This window comes from Porites lutea, chromosome 5 (assembly GCF_958299795.1).
Source record: "Porites lutea chromosome 5, jaPorLute2.1, whole genome shotgun sequence".
In the NCBI taxonomy this organism is placed as follows: Eukaryota; Metazoa; Cnidaria; class Anthozoa; order Scleractinia; family Poritidae; genus Porites; species Porites lutea.
This window is the reverse complement of record NC_133205.1, coordinates 16,337,824-16,355,033: the sequence shown is the minus strand read 5'-3', so window position 1 is coordinate 16,355,033 and position 17,210 is coordinate 16,337,824. Positions and strand designations below refer to the sequence as shown.

The window sequence follows — 17,210 nt, the reverse complement described above, 5'->3', positions numbered from 1 at the left end:
ATTCATCTTCGATAGTGCACGTTTAGGATTGTGCAGCTACACAAATATTCTCCAAATAGCAGATGTCGCCCTTCGAGTTGTCTTCTTGCTGTTCTTGCCATGTTTTTAGCTATTATTTCGCCTAGTTCTTACTCTTGAAACGAGTGAAATGTCCGCCATTTTTGTTTCCACAACCAAAACAACTCAACCTCGTCCCCTTGGTTAACAGTGCATTAACCTGCAAAAACGCTGCATTTTTGACGTCATTTCCTCGCTAAACACAAAATTCTTCCAAATTTGGTCATCAGTAACTGGTTAAGGTGAATTAAATGTGTGCTTTTAGCCAATCAGAATCGGGGAAATATTTTGAATGAATAATAATAATTGTTAAAAAGGCACCAGATGATAAGTATTGTAACTATGTTAGGCTTTTTGCAATGGTTTTTTCCAAAGTCTTTGGTAATGTGAAACACTCAAAACTAAAGGCTCTTCAACTCAATCAATATCTTGTTAACTGGTATATCTAAGCTTTCTAATGGATAGGAAATAAAGACTAATATTTAAGGTTGTTATCTACAAATGACATAATGTGAACAAGGGAACAACCCAGGGAAGTGTAAGTGGACCCCATCTTTTTAATTTGTTTATTAACGATTTGGCCATTAGGGATAATGACCTTACCAGCATAGTTAAATATGCTGACGACACCACTTTGCTAGTCAAAGTATGTAAAAATGTAATAGATCTTTCTCAAGTGGTTGTCAATCAGTTTTTCCGTTGGACTCAAGATAATGCCATGGCATGTAATCCCAATGCAATGAACTGATACTTTGCAAGAAGGTTGCTCATGATATAGACCCTGTGAACAATATAATGCAAGTTTCTTGTTTAAAAGTGTTAGGGGTTACTTTACAAAGTAATCACCGATTTAATGAGCATATTAAGGTTAAGCCGCAGGAAGCCAAAAAGTGTCTTTATGTGATAAGATGTTTAGGCAAAGAGGGATACCTACAACGAGATGTAGACTACGTTTTTAGATCAGCTAACGTACGGTTTTCCTGTATACGGCTCCTCAATACCTCAATTAACAACGGTCCAGAATTTTCTACAGCGCTGCTTTAAACGCAAATACATTTCGTACCAAATTGACATATATAACGTATTAGAAGAGGTAGAGGCTCACTTTTCAAGAAGATCGGAAGATCTCCAGTATGCCAGGTCACCCTCTCTTCCCTTCCGTCCCCAAAACGAAAGAAAGTTCAGCGCGCTTCCGAGTTCCTAGCAGGCAACTCTCTAGGGTTAATACCCAGCGTTTTAAAAATAGGTTTTTTTTAATAGGCTATTTGTCAAATATAGAGTAGCAATTTAATGAAATATGGATCTTGAATATTAAATTCAATGCTTCCACATGGATTTTTTTAATCCTTGTAATTCTTAAGTGTTCTTGGTTTTAGCATGTATTTTCGCTTAAAAGATAATAAAATCCTATATTTTAATTTTTCTTTTTTACCATGAATCACGAAAACAAGGCAAAGGATGCAGCTTGAGAGCATTCAGAAACTATGCCTTTGTATCCACCCGGGGGGGGGGGGGGGCACTTGGGTATTTTTTGGGTGGGTATGTGCCGCCCGGGACTCTAAATTGGCACCCCGTTCTAAAAAAAAAAATTCCCTAAAATTGATTCCCCGTTCTAGAAATGGGCCAATTTTTCATACCCCGTTCTAGAATTCGCCCTAAAACTAATACCCCGTTCTAGAAATGGGCCAATTTTTTGTACTCCGTTCTAGAAAGTTTGCAAATTGACATAGCCTTGTCTTTTTAAAAAGATATTTCTTTATTTGTTCGACTTATACATCAAATAAATGCTTCTTCATAATCAGCAACAATTTTAAGAAGAAGATAAAGCCGTGATCCACAATTTTTATACCCCTTTCTAGAAAACACCTCTGAAATGGATACCCCGTTCTAAATTAGGAGCTTCAAAATCACCACCCCGATGGGCGGCACATACCCGTATAGGTAATGTATGGGAGTACCCCCCCGGGATCCACCCGCTCATCGAAAATTTGACAAACATTTTCCGTAACAGTGCCCATTTGAGCTTTAAACTAGTACACATCGAATATAAGCTTACGATGGGCGGAGTATTGGCGAATCTATTGTCTTGCCTACATACTATATATCTCTAGATTCTGCTGTTTTTTTTTTTTTTCCAAAAATCCTCAACGGACGACGATGTAAGAACACACGAAAATGACTAGGAATTCCCTCTTCGCTATGATTGGACAGTGAAATGATAATCCGAGGCAGGGAACAGGAGTGCTTCTTGAATTTTGCGGAATCAAATATTTTGGCTGAATCAGTCGCTCAGCCTTTATCAGTTTGGACTTTGATGAATGCAGACTTTGCTATTTTTGTCATCAACATCCAAATGGCGATGGGGGAGGGGGTGGTGACAGGGGGGTACAATTCTCCCGCCTTGCACACCTTGCATTCCCGGTTCCCCCTTTTACTCTATTCTCCTTTTAGCCCTTTTTCGATTGAGAAATATAAGTATTGTTGGTTGTTGTGTAATATTCTCATATTCCTTCCGCTTCCCATCTTCTCAGAACTCCTACCTCCCGCCCTCTCTCCTTCCGCCTCTCACCAGTGTCCTCCCCCCCCCCCCCCACCCCCCTACTACGCTGTTGAACCGCCTAAGTATGTAAACGATGAGCGAAAGCGATATCGAGAATCCTTTCGAAAGTATTAAACGCAGCGTTTGAAAAATAATCAGCTACTGAGATTTGTATTTGAAATCATTTATCGGGCAACACTTCTTTCACATCCTTGTTTCTAATCTCTGGTATATGCTCCATAGTGCCTGAGCTTTCATTTTCATGGAGTGACCCACCGTCTGCACTTTCGAACTTACGCTGAAATGAGCCCTTTTTTCGTCAAAATTACCTCCTGCACAGCGTTTCTTTGTAACGTCACGCAACGCCTACATTTCCATATGTTAAATGCAAACTAAACTGCAGTTTGATGTTACGGTTCGAAAGTAAACCAACTTTCGAATCTCCGGATATGTCTACCTACCAAACTGCCATAATCAAAGCTACTTGAGTGAAATCTAGCAAGTCATAAAGGTATATAAACGAACTTATGCCGTGTGTTTAATTCAATATAACATAGCCGGTAGCAGTTATTCATCGCAAAGGATACTTCATGATGTCAAGATATTCAGGCTACCAGAAGCTGACACAATTTGGTATGCTATTTGAATTATTTGCTCCAGATTTTAGGGGTATAAGTGGTCAAAAGAACGTATAGAAGAAGGTGTTCAGGATGGCTGCAACCGGGTAATCTATGCAAGGACCATTCAATAGTGGCACCGTTCATGGTCTTGTTATTTGTACCTATATACTAGAATCTTCTTTTTCTATTTAGAATTTTTTTTCGTTATTTATTTTCTTCTAAAAATGTAACTATGTCATTGACTACGACGCCGTCCACCCGTATCCGTATTTTTCTGAACAAAAATTTTTTTTCCCGGATATGGTCTTCCATCCATTGTGGAAATACAACTGTCTGGCTATAAGAATATTTCACTGCCCACCGTTGCCTTTTTATGAAGAAAAGGATTAAACACCTTGCAAGTGATTAAAATGTTAAAGCATGAATAGGCCATTTTACAGTTATGGATGAAAGCGAGGCTGAGGGTGACCTTGTTTTGATACAAACCTTCTTTGCTTTGTTATGGAAATTGTTCTTGAAAAATACTAGTTGGCATAAGAATAACTTAATTTACACAATAAAGCAGGGAGGTTTGTATCAAAACAAGGTCACCCTCTGCCTCGCTTCCATCCATAACTGTAAAATGGCCTATTGCAGACTTAAACTTACTCAGTAGTGCCTCTTTAACTGCCAGCGTCGAAAATCGAAGGGTTAATCAACTAAACAAAGTTTAAAAGCAAGACATTGGAAGCGCTTATGTACCAGCAGGACGTGAAAGTTCTTGCTGAGATAAATTTGTTGATCTTGCATTTGATTTAGAACCGTGGCCAAACCGTGCAAAAATATGACTATTCGTTTTCAAACCGAAAAGGATACGTGAGGACGTGCGAGTAAACGATTCGAAAATAGGCGTGGACAGGTCATTTTCCGAAAAGGAAAAAAAACAACATTTTTCCGTTTCTATTTGCTCCCTGAAGATACCGTTTTGCCCCTAAGTACTCGTTCCTTTACAAGCCAAGGAAGAGCGGAAGTAGGTTTTGTAACACTGGAAGAAAAAACCGTGTTTGACAAAAAGCAATCTCGGATTTTGGGAGAGGCGAGGCAAATCGTAGAAGATGGTGTGGTTGACATGGAAGCAAGTTCTTCGGTAGGGCAGATTTTTGCGATAAAAGTGTGGGTTTTCCGTGAACCAGCAGCGGCCAAACTTCACCAAGATAAAAACGGGCACGTGGAACTAGAAGTCATTCACAGAAAACACGATGTCGACAAGGTTTGTCTTTTTCAATTTGATTCTTAGTTAAATTTCTTTGATCCTGTTTAGCTGTTTACGACGGCTTTATCTAGTGATTTGTCAAAAAAGAATCCGTTTAATAATGATCAGATTTTGTTCTCTTTGCCGTGGTTGCACTTAATATAGGCAAGACCCCGATATAAGAGCCCGTTTTGCTGACAAACACTTTTTCAAGTCCCCTGGTACTTTCGTTACATCGGAGTAATCGGTCGGTACATAGTGTTGCGGCATTGTTATACGGTAGCCTTTCCTCAATCGCCTTTGATTTCCACGGCCCGATACTCCAAAGGATACCAGATGCAGTGCTACAACCGAAAGTCTGTCGGCTTTTGCCAAGAGGCAAACTGAAAGCTTCCAGTAGAATTGGCCCTCTTCTCCAATAGTCCACGTTCGATATATTAAAATTCTAACATGGCTCCGAGGCTTTAGGGTCAAAATTGCAAATTGTTCACGACTCCATTGTCTTGCAACTCCGAGAAGAGACTTGAGCACAAAGAAAACCAAACCAAATATAGAAAAATGACCAGAAAGCCTCGGAGTCATGTCAGAATTTTTATACATCGAACGTGGGCTATTGTAATCGAATGGCAGTTTTTTCCTATGCATCAACCCGGGGGGGGGGGGGGGGGGTACTCCTGGGTCCTGGGAATTCTTGGTGGGGATGTGCCGCCAGGTTCTTCAAACCCTGACCCAATTTGAGACCAAAAAATGTTAGTTTCCACACCCGTTTTCAGACTCGACCTCTAAAATCCATACTCGTTTTTAGACCTGGCCTTTAGGCAGAAATTATGTTATCATTACGTAGATTAGAGCGCAAACAAATTATTCAAAACCATTTAGAATTCCCATATTTCTCTTTATTTTCTTACTCATTTGGAATTATTGAAAAACGATAAATAGGTTCATACACTCCGTAGTTCCCCCGAAATCCATACCCGATTCCAGACCAGATTGGGCAAAGTGTATACCCGTTTTCAGACCAAAACCGCGCAAAAACCCTACCCAATGGGGCGGCACATACCCATATCGCTTATATAAGGGAGTATCTCCCCGGGCATCAACATGCACCTAGTGTCATAACCATGCAGCAGTGTATAAGCATGAAGCGATTTAAGACTTGTAAATATCCATCTGTACATTTTAAACTTTAATTCATGATTATTTAGACTTTATAAATTGCATATTTAAAATTGAAGTTTTATGAAAGAGTACTGCTGGAAGACGCCAAACTCCGACAGTCACCAGTCAGGGAACACCGGAAGGGCAGAATATTTTGTTTTTCAGCGCTGAATAATAAAAATCAAAGATGTAAATAAATTTTATCTTTATCTGATTTATTCACTACCCTGTATGCAGTATTACTTCTCTGTAAACTTGGACTCCGTTTATGATGGCCCCTTTGCTCCAGTGTACCAGTTAGCCAGGGTGGAAATGGAGAAGAGAAACGCTTTTCAGCTGTTGGTTGAGCTTTCGTTTCACAACGGAGTTGAAGAAGAAACCCAGCAGTTGTACAGCAAGCCATTCACGATGAGAAGCAAACCCAGAAGGAAAAGACAACAATCTGGTGTGTGTGAACTCAGAACACATCATAACTTCTAGGCATTTCAATGGGTTGTGAAAACCTCCACCTTTCGCCAAAATGCAAAAGACGAGTATCACATATTGTTTCATTTGCTTACTTTACTATCCAGCGCATTAGGACAACGAGGGATTCTGCTAGTCCCAAAGGGGATTCCCATATCAGTGGTTGAGACGGGGATGCTCTTTGTTTCGCTTACGGGTTATATTGCAGATTTTGGTCTTACTTAAGGAAGTAAGGGCGGACGCAAATGTTTATACTTATACAGGTATCTCTTGGCCAGGTGCCCTCATTCTGTGAAGACGGCATTCAATGCCAACATCTTACATGCAACTGAAATATAACTGTAGCTTTGAATTGGTTCGAGGAGTTAGTTTCTGTACAGTGCAGTCTCTTTTTAGAGTCTGAACCACGCCCCAATTGGTCTCTCTTAGGGTGTAGCCCTAATTTCCAAGGAACAACCCCGTCCCACCCCGCTCCCCTGAGAGCCGTTCATAGATTAACATGTTGAGTTTAACACTCGTGCCGTCTGTACAACCTGTGAGTAAGTTAGTTGTGATGCTGAACAAGAAATGACTTGTAAGGGACACCATTTAGCTTGCATATTGACAGTGGTCTAAGTTATTAACCCAATTACCGTAAATCCTTTATTCCCGGGGGGGGGGGGCTTTCTTATATCAAGCCCATTTGTGTGGGGAGGGAGCTCGAGACGGAAGGACTTACAGCTGTATTTAATTAAGAAAAGACGATAGCATCAGTTCCCCATAAATAACTAGAATACAAAATGGAAAAGGTCAAGTATGAGAAGGTTGGAGGTCATCAGTGCAGCCGAGGATCAGAATCAAATCCGAACTTCCATTTGGTAAATAAACCATCCCGGATCAGTCCACACAAAGTTTTAAAGTCGTGACTGATTATTATTAGTAAAGAATAATTAGGGGGGGCTTACTAAAGAGGGGGATTATTAACTTTCTGGTCTGAAAAGGTGGGGGTTAATTAGAGGGAGGGGGCTTGTTTGAGAGGGGGGAACTTAATAATGGATTTACGGTAACACGGTTATTTCAATTCAAATAGCTTTTTTTTTCTGCTCAGATTCATTGCGTCAGGGTTGCCCACAAGTCAATTTCTTGGGTAAGTAATCTGCGCTCTGTGACTGAGTATTACCCATGATTGTCATAGTAAAGGACTTTATATATAGGAGATGGAATTAAACAACACTTTTAATTTCAAGATTTTAGGGAGCAAATTATTTATTTTTTATTCATAGGCGAGGATTAGTATATCACAGCATTCTGAACTGACTAGCTAATAACGTTCAGTGAAAAAACAAAAACCCTTCCTCACTATTCTGTTCCAACGTTTCTATGATTTGGTTCATTCCTTCCAGGGGGAAGAGAAATATTCCCAGTCACTTCATAGGGCTAGAGAAACTGAACCGGGTTAATGATGATTAGCTTGGCTCAAATGCAGAAAATACACTTGGGCGCAGTAATATTCGAAGGCCGACTAGCGCTGACCCGGGGACATATTTTAATCCGGGTTAAATCTTTCTCTTACATTTAAAAGTATCTCCTAGGAAAAATTTTCACTATGTTTTTCTGAATTATCTACCCGGCTTTGAACAACCCGGCCCTGCATCTCATGCAATCAGTGTTCGGATCATTTTGGCGAGGTTTCCATGTTAAATACAACAAAGTGATCCGACGACAAAACATTTATTTCAATAACAAACTAAATTCCGCGAGGTTTATTTTATTTGAACCAGGATCTGCCGCATTCCGGAAACTTCAAGTGATCGACCATTTGGATGCAAAACGAGCGCACATCGAGCACCTTATTTTCGAAGTGCAAGAAGCAGGTGACAGGAAAGCGGACATTGGATATCACTTCAGACTTAAAGATCCCAATGTGTCTGACGATTTCGAGGAAGGGGACGTTGTTGGTTTTTTCAACGATGACGACGGACACTTGAGTATACAACTGCTAGATAACAAGAATGGAAAGGATGCTTTTATGGCAGGAGTCATAAGCCGGTCAGCGTATCTGACGGCTACACCACCAATGAATGAAAAAGGTTGGTGTTTTTCAGATGACAATCGCCATAAAGGTAAATTTTTATAAATGTAATAAGACATCAAGATTTGGCCGTTTTGGGTCTAAAACTGACATAGATGAAACTTTGATATGCTGGTCGTTTTATTTTAGAAGATCATGCCATTGGTTGTTTGAAACTTACCATCCTCAAGTATTAATCCCGTAACAGCTAGCCGTATGTCTTGAATCTAATCAAAAGGCAGAGATAAGAAATGAGGTTGTTTTTCTTGACTTACAAAACAATAGAAATGTAGAAAAACAATTAAACTAAAAACAAATGAACAAAATAACTCAGAGATTAATAAATATCAATGATGATCTTGGTTGAAACGTTGAGGTAGAGGAAAAGACTCGAATATAAAGACTTGTCACTCTTTCTGCTGCTCTTTCTTTGTGAAGGTTGAAGAAAGTGAGTAAGTAGGTTTACCTGCCAGCATAGGAGGCAGAAGGCAAGTGACTGCAAGGTTGATGCAAGTAAAGAATCCAATGATCCGTTTTCTACTCTACCTTCAACTCTTAGGGAACTGCAGTCGATCTTCTAAGTCTTAATTTCAACACGCTAACAGTTCAATTTTGGAAGCAAAGACCAACGTTACAAAAAAGAAGGACCGGATCCTAATGACCGATCTAATCAGCTATAAGTTGAAATATCGAAGAAAAGAGGCAAAGCTGATTTTGAAATGGCGAATATATATTTTTGGGGTGGCTGTATAGCTTTACCTCGATCCTAACATCAGCACTGCACTGATGAGGCCCAGAAGGCCGAACTGAAAGTACTGTCTGCAGTTAGTTGTTTTGTTATCAATATTTCGGAAAGCACGGCCTTCCTTCTTTAGGGTCTTGTACACAAAGATAAGGTTTGAAATAAAGAATAGAGGACGCTATTCTCTATTTCCAATTGTAACATCTTAGCTTAACCTAATCATTGTATGTAGGATCCTGAATAAGGAAGACCGTGTATTCCGAAGTATTAGTAACAAAAAATATATATTCCCTACTGTAAAATCAGCCTTGCTTCTTTTGCTCAATACCCTAACCACTGCTAACAGTCCCTTTTTTCTAGAGTCTTTTATTCTTCTACTTTTGTGGCAAGTGTACATAACTATTGCTTAAATTATACCAACGATTTGCACACTCGCCACCATGGAACAGCAGGGCAAGAAGTTTTTAGTATTTCATATAGTTTGATTTATGATCATGGGTATATCTAACGCTTCCCTTTAGGTATTGTAGAGGCGTGTGTTTCTTAGATAAGGAACTTTGTCTCTCTTCTCCCAGGTGTGTAAGTGGGTATCGGTGACATACTGCTGATGGTAGCCCTGCATGTGATGGACTACCAACTCGTCAAGGAGAGAGGGGGGAGAAGAAATACTTCTAGGCTTACAATTACTGGAATAAGCACCGGCCGTTTGGGACTTTGGCTCGTGTGTGACGTTTACCTTTTTACCCTTAGTTTGGGTATTGCGACATCACATGAAGTAATCTTGATCGTTTATGTGGAATGCGTAATGCGTAATGCCTTTTTTTTAGATGCCACGGACGTTGTTTGTGTAATCGGAGTAATTCAAGTCAAGTGCATGGGCTCTGTTCGTGCTGGTGAACGCATATACGCCACGGTCGATCCCGAGAATCCAGGAACTGCCATCCCAGAATCCAACCTGCCACCCAGCGTTCTCCTGAGTCAAAGTAGCATTCTACTGGGCATGTCCATGGGAGAAAAGAGGTCTCCTAAACTTGATGATGTGAATATGGTGCAATGCTTTGTGTGCATAGTGCTTGGAATCACCGATGGACAAATTACCTCAGAAATAGAAACCATTTATGATCGCTTTAAGATGGATCTGAATGTAAAGCTGCAAAAAGAGCGGAAGAAATATAGACGGAGTAAGTATGGTTTCGACATTTTTTCTTTGTTTTCATTTTCCGCAAGCAACTGACAAGTTATGTGAATTCAACGCATCTTCAGATCTTGACGTGTTAAGGAATTTTGGAAAGATCTTTTTCATTAAATTGTACGACTATAAGTTAGATTTCAGGCCTCTTTATGGCTATCCTACATGTATATCACTTAAACGAGATAAGTAGGTGTACGTAATGAACCCCTTCAGTTAATACAACGAATGCTATCTGGACACCGCCCCCAAGCGAACCACTGTGCTCTGCTTACGGCTACCGCCTTACATCTCTACAAGCACCAATCGCCCAGATGTATAGTTAGACCCATAAAAAGCTGCTTTCCCAAAGACTATGGAGCTATAGTCTCCAACAAGTTTAACTCGTGCTAATAATTTTTTAGAGGTGACTGATGTAATGGCGAGAACGTTAGTTAACAAGAACTTTTTTTGTATTTTTTGTATTTTTTGGATCGTAGTTGAAGAAGGTTGCGTAGGCTGACTCACACTAAAATATCAGGTGTTGGATCCTTTAGCGTTTAATAGCGTTATTTCCACTCAGTTAACCAGAGTATTATAATTGTAAAAATGCCGTGAAAGTACTATAAGTTTTGCACTTCACTGTTATATTATGGTAAAAAATATATAATTTTATTTCTTCAACAGTGCTGTGCATATCGTTGACCGTCCTTATTTTTGTCATTGGTTTGGCTATATTTTTGCTCGTGGAATACCTCTACCCAGGAAGTGCTTTAAGATACAAGCTGTGCAGAAAAGGTTCACTTGACGGCACATCATCTTTCAATTATATTACATTTTGCAGGAAGGTAAATTTTAAAGAATATATATCAAAAAGCGCCTCAAAACCGATATCACAGTCACAGAGGCGTAGGAGGGCCTAAATTGTACGAAACACAGGATGAAATATCATATTTAAGCAAAAATTATTTAAGATAAAGACGACTTTGTATCCCAACGCTTTATTTAACACACTTTTCTGCATTCATAAAGCTTCAGTATCAGAGTCTTTTGTCGTTTAAAATTATCAATTTTTTTAAATGACTCAGTGCCATGTTAAGCCCCGCTTCTTTCATCCGTTTGTTATAACGTCTTTTGTTGTATACATGTAAGGTCAAGAGCAAAGTAAGGACGAGGGGTTAAATGGACCAACAGCTAGACCAAAGACCACTGACATGTTAAGGTGGCCCGAACCTATTTATATGCGCGTTGGTTATGTTTTTGAATCGTGTTTTCGGCGCGAATGATTTAACTGATTTCTATGAATTTTGACATCCTTAATAAAGAATGGTCGAACTTAAAGAAAATGCTACTTATTTTCTTATAGGTATAAAAACGTTTGCGATATCGGCATATGTTTAAAACCGTATTTTTCCAAAAAATGCGTCAATAATTTCAAAACTCTAGGACAGAGTTTTCTCGAACTACGGCAAATAAGCCTCAGAGCTCTCTAGTTTTATATCTGCAAGTTTGAAGTCAATCATGACCGTAGAACTCGCTGCACAAACAGCTGGTCAACTAACCTCAAAATGCAACGCTAACACATTTGTGAAAGTTGACACACAAATAGAGGACAACTGCCGATGGACTATCTCCTATCTGCAAGGGTGTTCTTACACAAAGCTTCAGTTGCAAGAAATTGAGTAATCAAAAACCTACGGCCTACAGTTCGCAGTACAAGAACAACAACTTTATGCTGTATGCGGGGCAAGATTAAATAAACTTCTATTTATCAAAGTTACTGTGTATTTTTCCTTCTCTTTTTGCAAAAAATCTCAACAAAGCACGATATAACATCTACGGAAATCTCCTACCAGTTTTTAGCACTAAAGGTTCCCGTCTTGAGCTGCAAAATAAAGCCACCAACTCCAGTACTTCAACCGATCATTTTTCAGCTGCAACGAAAACCCTTGTACTAGGTAATTTATTCAAGTTTGAAAGATTTGCCATCACATTCGCACGGGCATTTTGCCATTGGGGATAATGAAAAGAATAAGACGATTGTCATATTTTCTTCATCTTTATCTCCAAGTGGCAATTAAACTTTCCATACGAATGTGATGTCAAGTCTAAAAACCTTGAATAAAAAACCAAGTGACAAAGGCTTTCAGTGGAGCTGAAAAATGGACAATTAGAAGTACTGCAGTTGGTGGCTTTATTTCTCCTCAAAACAGAAACCTAAGACGCTAAAACTTTTTGAGAGTTTTTCGCAGATAATGTAAGTTCCCTTGTTAAGATAGGTTTCGAAAAGAGAGGGACAAATACAAAGTAAGTTTGATAAATAGAGATTCTTCATTATCTTGCCCCGCATTCAGTATAAAGTTGTTCTTCTCGTATTGCGAACTATATTCGCTGTAGGTTTCTGATTACTCAGTTTCTTGCAACTGAAGCTTTGGGCAAGATTACCCTTGCAGATAGGAGATAGTCCACCGGCAGTTTCCCTCTATTCGTGCGTCAACTTTCACAATTAAATGTGTTAGCACAGGCGGCCCAGAAGTAGTATGTGTCATTGAATGAATATATTAATATTCACATGGACAAATTAATGCAATGAGTCGTCGAAACTCCAGTGAACTAAAATAGTCCAAAAATCAAAATATAACAAAATAAAGCTAAGATACCTATAACGTATCCTTGCATTTCCTGGCCGGTTGAAGTGGCATTTTGTTGAGTTTTGCAATTGTAGGTACTGTCCACTAAAGAAGAATTAAAGGCTGGCTACAAAACAAGCGGACCATCTCCACGCGCCCTCACGCGAAGCGCTATAAATTCGAGAACTGAATCGACGAATCCGCTCCAAATTGCCATCGGCTAATCTGCAGGTAACGTGTGCTCCGGTTCCTTGCTCGCTTGCTCCACAAAACCCATCGCAACTGCACAAGAATCGCTTGCTCATCAACAAACACTGTTGACCTTTACGCTTCGATATGACCGCAAACTACCAGGTATAATAAGCGACGTGAATATTATACACTTAATGTCAGATCCCAAGGAAAACAGTTAGTTTTGTTTTCCCGAGAGTCCTGATGTTTCCCGAGACGAAGTCGAGGGAAACATCAGGACTCGAGGGAAAACAAAACTAACTGGTTTCCCGCGGGACCCGACATTAAGTGTTTTGTTATATTTCTAGACTTTCACTTCAACAGCAACAAAAGAATAACCGGAGCGAACCAAAACTGTCGACTCGGTACTTTATAACAATACAAATTTAATTCTCAAAATCACTGAATGAATGATTTACAAACAAAAATACTTTCCTTACATTATCTGCATCTTTTTCCTCCACTAGCTACTGTTTTTCTTCTGGGAACTTATGGGATAACTTTACAAATCGTTGTTTTTTAGCTTGAGGCTTCGTGATTGTGTTGTTGTGTTCATTCACGAAAAAGAAAACTGGCAGGACCTGGCGGTGTTTTTCCCGCCTTCTGTCACGCCACTTTCCACTTTGATCACATGCTGCAATGTATCCCGAGCAGGGTACATTGTTTAATGTATCACGAACGGGATACATTTGATTTTAGTCAAGGCCACATGACCAAGAATCAACCAATGGCAGTCCCTGTTTAGTTGAGTGAAAGTCTAGGAATATAACAATCAAGCTTAGCGACCGCCTGTGGTGTTAGCGATCCATTTTAAGGTTAAATTTGACCAGCTGTTTGTGCAGCAATTCTACGGTCACGATTGCCTTCAAACTTGCATATATAAAACTAAAGAGCTCTGAGGCTTATTGCCGAATTAGAGTGAAAACCTGTCTTAAGGTTTCGAAATTATTGACGCATTTTTTGTAAAAATGCGGTTTTAAACATAGGCCGATATCTCGAACGGTTTAATACCTAATGTACAAGAAAGAATTTTTACAAAATTGGCTTTAAATTGAATTACTCGTGTTCATTTTGTTCATCTGAACCAGAAACGCTATATCACTTCCTATATCTCTGTCCTTTCTCGGTAGATTTCTGGCGTGACTTCGAAGTATTCTGGCACCAACTTTTAAAGGAAAACATTCGACTTTCGTTGCAAGATGTTTTAGTTGGAATAATACGACAAAACTCCCCTTCTGCTAAGCTTCTAAACTATCTAATTATGATTGGGAAATTGTACTTGTGGGATTGTAGAAGAAGTCAAATTCTTCCGAATATATATGGATTTAAAAAGAAAATTGCTGTAAAATATGAAACGGAAAAATATATAAGTCTGCATAGTAAAAAAACAAAGGATTTCTTTGAAGCTAAATGGATAGTGTCGCCTCTTGTAAATGCTTAACTATTTAAAGGTTTTAATATGCATCCACATTTCTAGTTTGTTTGAATTTTGTTTTGTTTTTTCTTTTTCTTTTTTTTTTGGTTACCGTCTATTGTTAGTGATATTGGGTTTTTTTTGTATTATATTATTAGTGTTAGTAATATTAGTTGTAACATTATAATTATGTAGGTAAGTAACTAGTTTGCTGTATTAATATCAATTTGTTTCAATAAAGAATTATATTAAAAAAAATAATAAAATAAAAATAAAAAAAATAATGTACAAGAAAATAAATAACATATAAAGTTCGACCATTCTTTATTAGGGATGCCAAAAAATGCGATTCAAAAACATAACCAACGCCGCATATAAATAGGTTCGGGCCACCTTAAAGTGACCCACAAGAGAAGGCCAGTTTCGAACGTCGTTGTTCAGGACGGAAAACTAACAAAACTTTGGATCTACTTTAGACAAATGTCCATTTTACACCAGATTGATAGAATAATAGATTATTTTTGATATTATTATTGATTACACACTGTATGGGTCTAGATAAGAGATTGAGGCAGCAGTCAGAGAAGTATAGAATGGGTGGGACAACAGCGTTGTGTGGGACTGCATTGATAAAATACTTGAATTCTACTGACATAGAGGAAAAAGTATTCTCAGCAACAAATTAATATTTTCCTTTTTACGGTCATTTCAGCGTTGCACTACTAATGGCATTGAGTTTCGATGGGAGGGTTTGAAACAAAAGCTATCACCGGAACTAGAGCATGTTGCGCCCATCACACGTAAGTGACAATCAGATCTTATATACTTGCTTTCTTTTCGTGATTTTGAAGTTAAGTGCGCATCGTTTCTTACAGGGAATTCTCAAAAGTTTCATTACTACTTAAACGTGGATCGATGTGCTTATGGAGGATCTCTCAAGTTGTCTGCCAATGTAAAAGGCATTTCCAATAGAAAACAAGTATGTGGACCTATTATATTCGCCGTTAATTCCAACTGCACGGCCGTTTATTACTATCAAGACGCGCCAAATGCGGGCTGGAAACGATACCAATCAGTCAGATATTACCCCGAATTGCAGAGGCGTCTTAAATGTAAATTTAAGTGACACTCGATGCACGTTTTCCTTGGAATGCACACTCTGGCATGTAGAGCACCAATCCTGTTTGCAGTTGGGGTCCTTGTGGCGTGCTGTCAAGACTAGAAACAGAGGGAAGACTTACATATTTTTTAGGGAATAACCTTTCAATTCGGTTGTAGAATGGATCCACTCGAAGTTAGTTCAAAATACAGTGGAATAAAACAAACTGAAACAAGCAAGACATTCTCAGCAATTACTCTAAACGAAGCATTGCAGTTAAATAAAGGTGCATGTAATTACAATGTATATGATGGAACTGAACTGCGAAATAAACAGACGGTCATTGAAAAAATCTTTCAAAAATTATTTATGTTGTACCTTGGCAGTTGCAGGGGCTGAGAGAGATCTTTATGATTTACAGTGTGCGATCGAAAATCACGTTATTAAAACATTTATTATGGTAAATGCTCCCTGATGAAAGCATTTTGTGTATAGGGAAAGGTACTAAGTAATGACGTCACCACAAAATTGACCTAAAACAACAATATCCTCGTGACGAAGCCCCTTTCAACCGGTCTGGGAGATGAGCCCCGAAATCCTTGTTCTTAGCACCAGGATTTGACGGAGCGCAATGATTGGCCTTTTAAGAAAAGCCATTGTCGGTTTGCTTCGATCTTTCTACACTCAGATGGTCTCCTGATTGCGCGTGAAGGGTGTTTGGAATTATCTGATTAGATGAGCGTACAAAAAATGTTCGCGTTCACCACGTAACACGTAGTCATCGAGTTTCCTGAGCGCACGTCAGATTGCTCAGAACCGAAAACTTTCAAAAACATTTCCCACAAAAAACACATCGCAATATCCATGTCGAGGGGAAAAAATAAGAGACTGGCCTGGCCTTAAGGATTTGGTGCTTTCATGATGAATCGGTGCGCGGTTTTTTGATGCAGGAGAGATTTGTGAGTTGAGACTGCAGACAGTAACCTACCTTGCTTCGCATTATGTAGGAAAACCACACCGAACAAACAACGAGTCGAAAAACCGTGTAAAATGGTCACAAATTGAGCCCAAGTTACACAGAAAGAGTAATAACAGGCCCAACTTTACGTAAGTGAAATTTAATTCTATAGTTATGCCTATATTTCTGCGTTATGAACAACTATATTAAATTTTTTATAAAAAGGCTATAAACCGTTCTTAATATGCTTAAAACACACTGGAACGTGTTAAATTTAGGTTTGAAATCACTCTGTAAGGATTATTTTTCGATGAACGCTCGTTTGAATTTCGCGCTAATGTTTCTTTGACCAATAAAAAATGGAATTACTAATCTAATTAGAAACTGAACAGCTCAACTCTCCAACGGTTCCCGGTGCCGCCGGCGCCTATTGTTTTCACTTTCCGTCTTAGGCGAAGCGCTTCTTAAAGCAGGGTCCACAGGGGCCCAAGCTCGAAATATGACCAACGGCATTGTTACATTGCGTAACCAATGAATTATACCAGATATATGGGGAAAGCGATTGTGCCTTTACGCTACGAATGTGAAAGGATCTAAATGAAATCGGCTAACCTTAATTAACTTGTGTTTTTCCTCTCTCCTGCGTGGTTCCCGCGCGAGCGGATTTATGGCTATTTTATGGGATCTCTATGGAACCGGTTTGTTCTTTCTAGTAATCCTTTGAAGTTCTTTCCTGGGGTGATACTCCCTTAGTGCTACTACGCCCTAAACGGGGAACCTCCTCCACCGGAAGGGGTTCCTTTTTAAGTCATCAGGTATATGAAAGTGTAGGAAAATCTGTCATTTAC

The 17,210-nt window shown here is 39.1% G+C and overlaps 2 protein-coding genes across 2 annotated transcripts; both read left to right on the top strand.

Annotated features, from left to right (window-relative positions):
- The first annotated feature begins 3,080 nt into the window (after nucleotides 1-3,080).
- On the top strand, nucleotides 3,081-6,085 carry LOC140937985 (uncharacterized). Its single transcript, XM_073387539.1, has 3 exons — nucleotides 3,081-3,229; nucleotides 4,173-4,465; nucleotides 5,843-6,085. The coding sequence occupies exons 1-3, from the start codon at nucleotides 3,187-3,189 to the stop codon at nucleotides 6,083-6,085; spliced, it is 579 nt and encodes a 192-aa protein (XP_073243640.1). The 5' UTR covers nucleotides 3,081-3,186.
- A 764-nt stretch (nucleotides 6,086-6,849) lies between these two features.
- Nucleotides 6,850-15,740, top strand: LOC140937984 (uncharacterized). The gene is made up of 7 exons (XM_073387537.1): nucleotides 6,850-6,873; nucleotides 7,453-7,504; nucleotides 7,831-8,139; nucleotides 9,690-10,043; nucleotides 10,718-10,878; nucleotides 15,018-15,105; nucleotides 15,181-15,740. Exons 1-7 carry the CDS (start codon nucleotides 6,850-6,852, stop codon nucleotides 15,429-15,431), a joined length of 1,239 nt encoding a protein of 412 aa, XP_073243638.1. The 3' UTR covers nucleotides 15,432-15,740.
- Nucleotides 15,741-17,210: the final 1,470 nt, after the last annotated feature.

Coding starts and splice junctions, on each gene's coding strand:
- LOC140937985 (XM_073387539.1), top strand. CDS start 3,187: ATGATGTCAAGATATTCAGGCTACCAGAAGCTGACACAATTTG. Junction 3,230..4,172: donor CCAGAAGCTGACACAATTTG/GTATGCTATTTG, acceptor TGCTCCCTGAAG/ATACCGTTTTGCCCCTAAGT. Junction 4,466..5,842: donor GAAAACACGATGTCGACAAG/GTTTGTCTTTTT, acceptor CCCTGTATGCAG/TATTACTTCTCTGTAAACTT.
- LOC140937984 (XM_073387537.1), top strand. CDS start 6,850: ATGGAAAAGGTCAAGTATGAGAAG. Junction 6,874..7,452: donor AAAAGGTCAAGTATGAGAAG/GTTGGAGGTCAT, acceptor CATTCCTTCCAG/GGGGAAGAGAAATATTCCCA. Junction 10,879..15,017: donor ATATTACATTTTGCAGGAAG/GTAAATTTTAAA, acceptor CGGTCATTTCAG/CGTTGCACTACTAATGGCAT.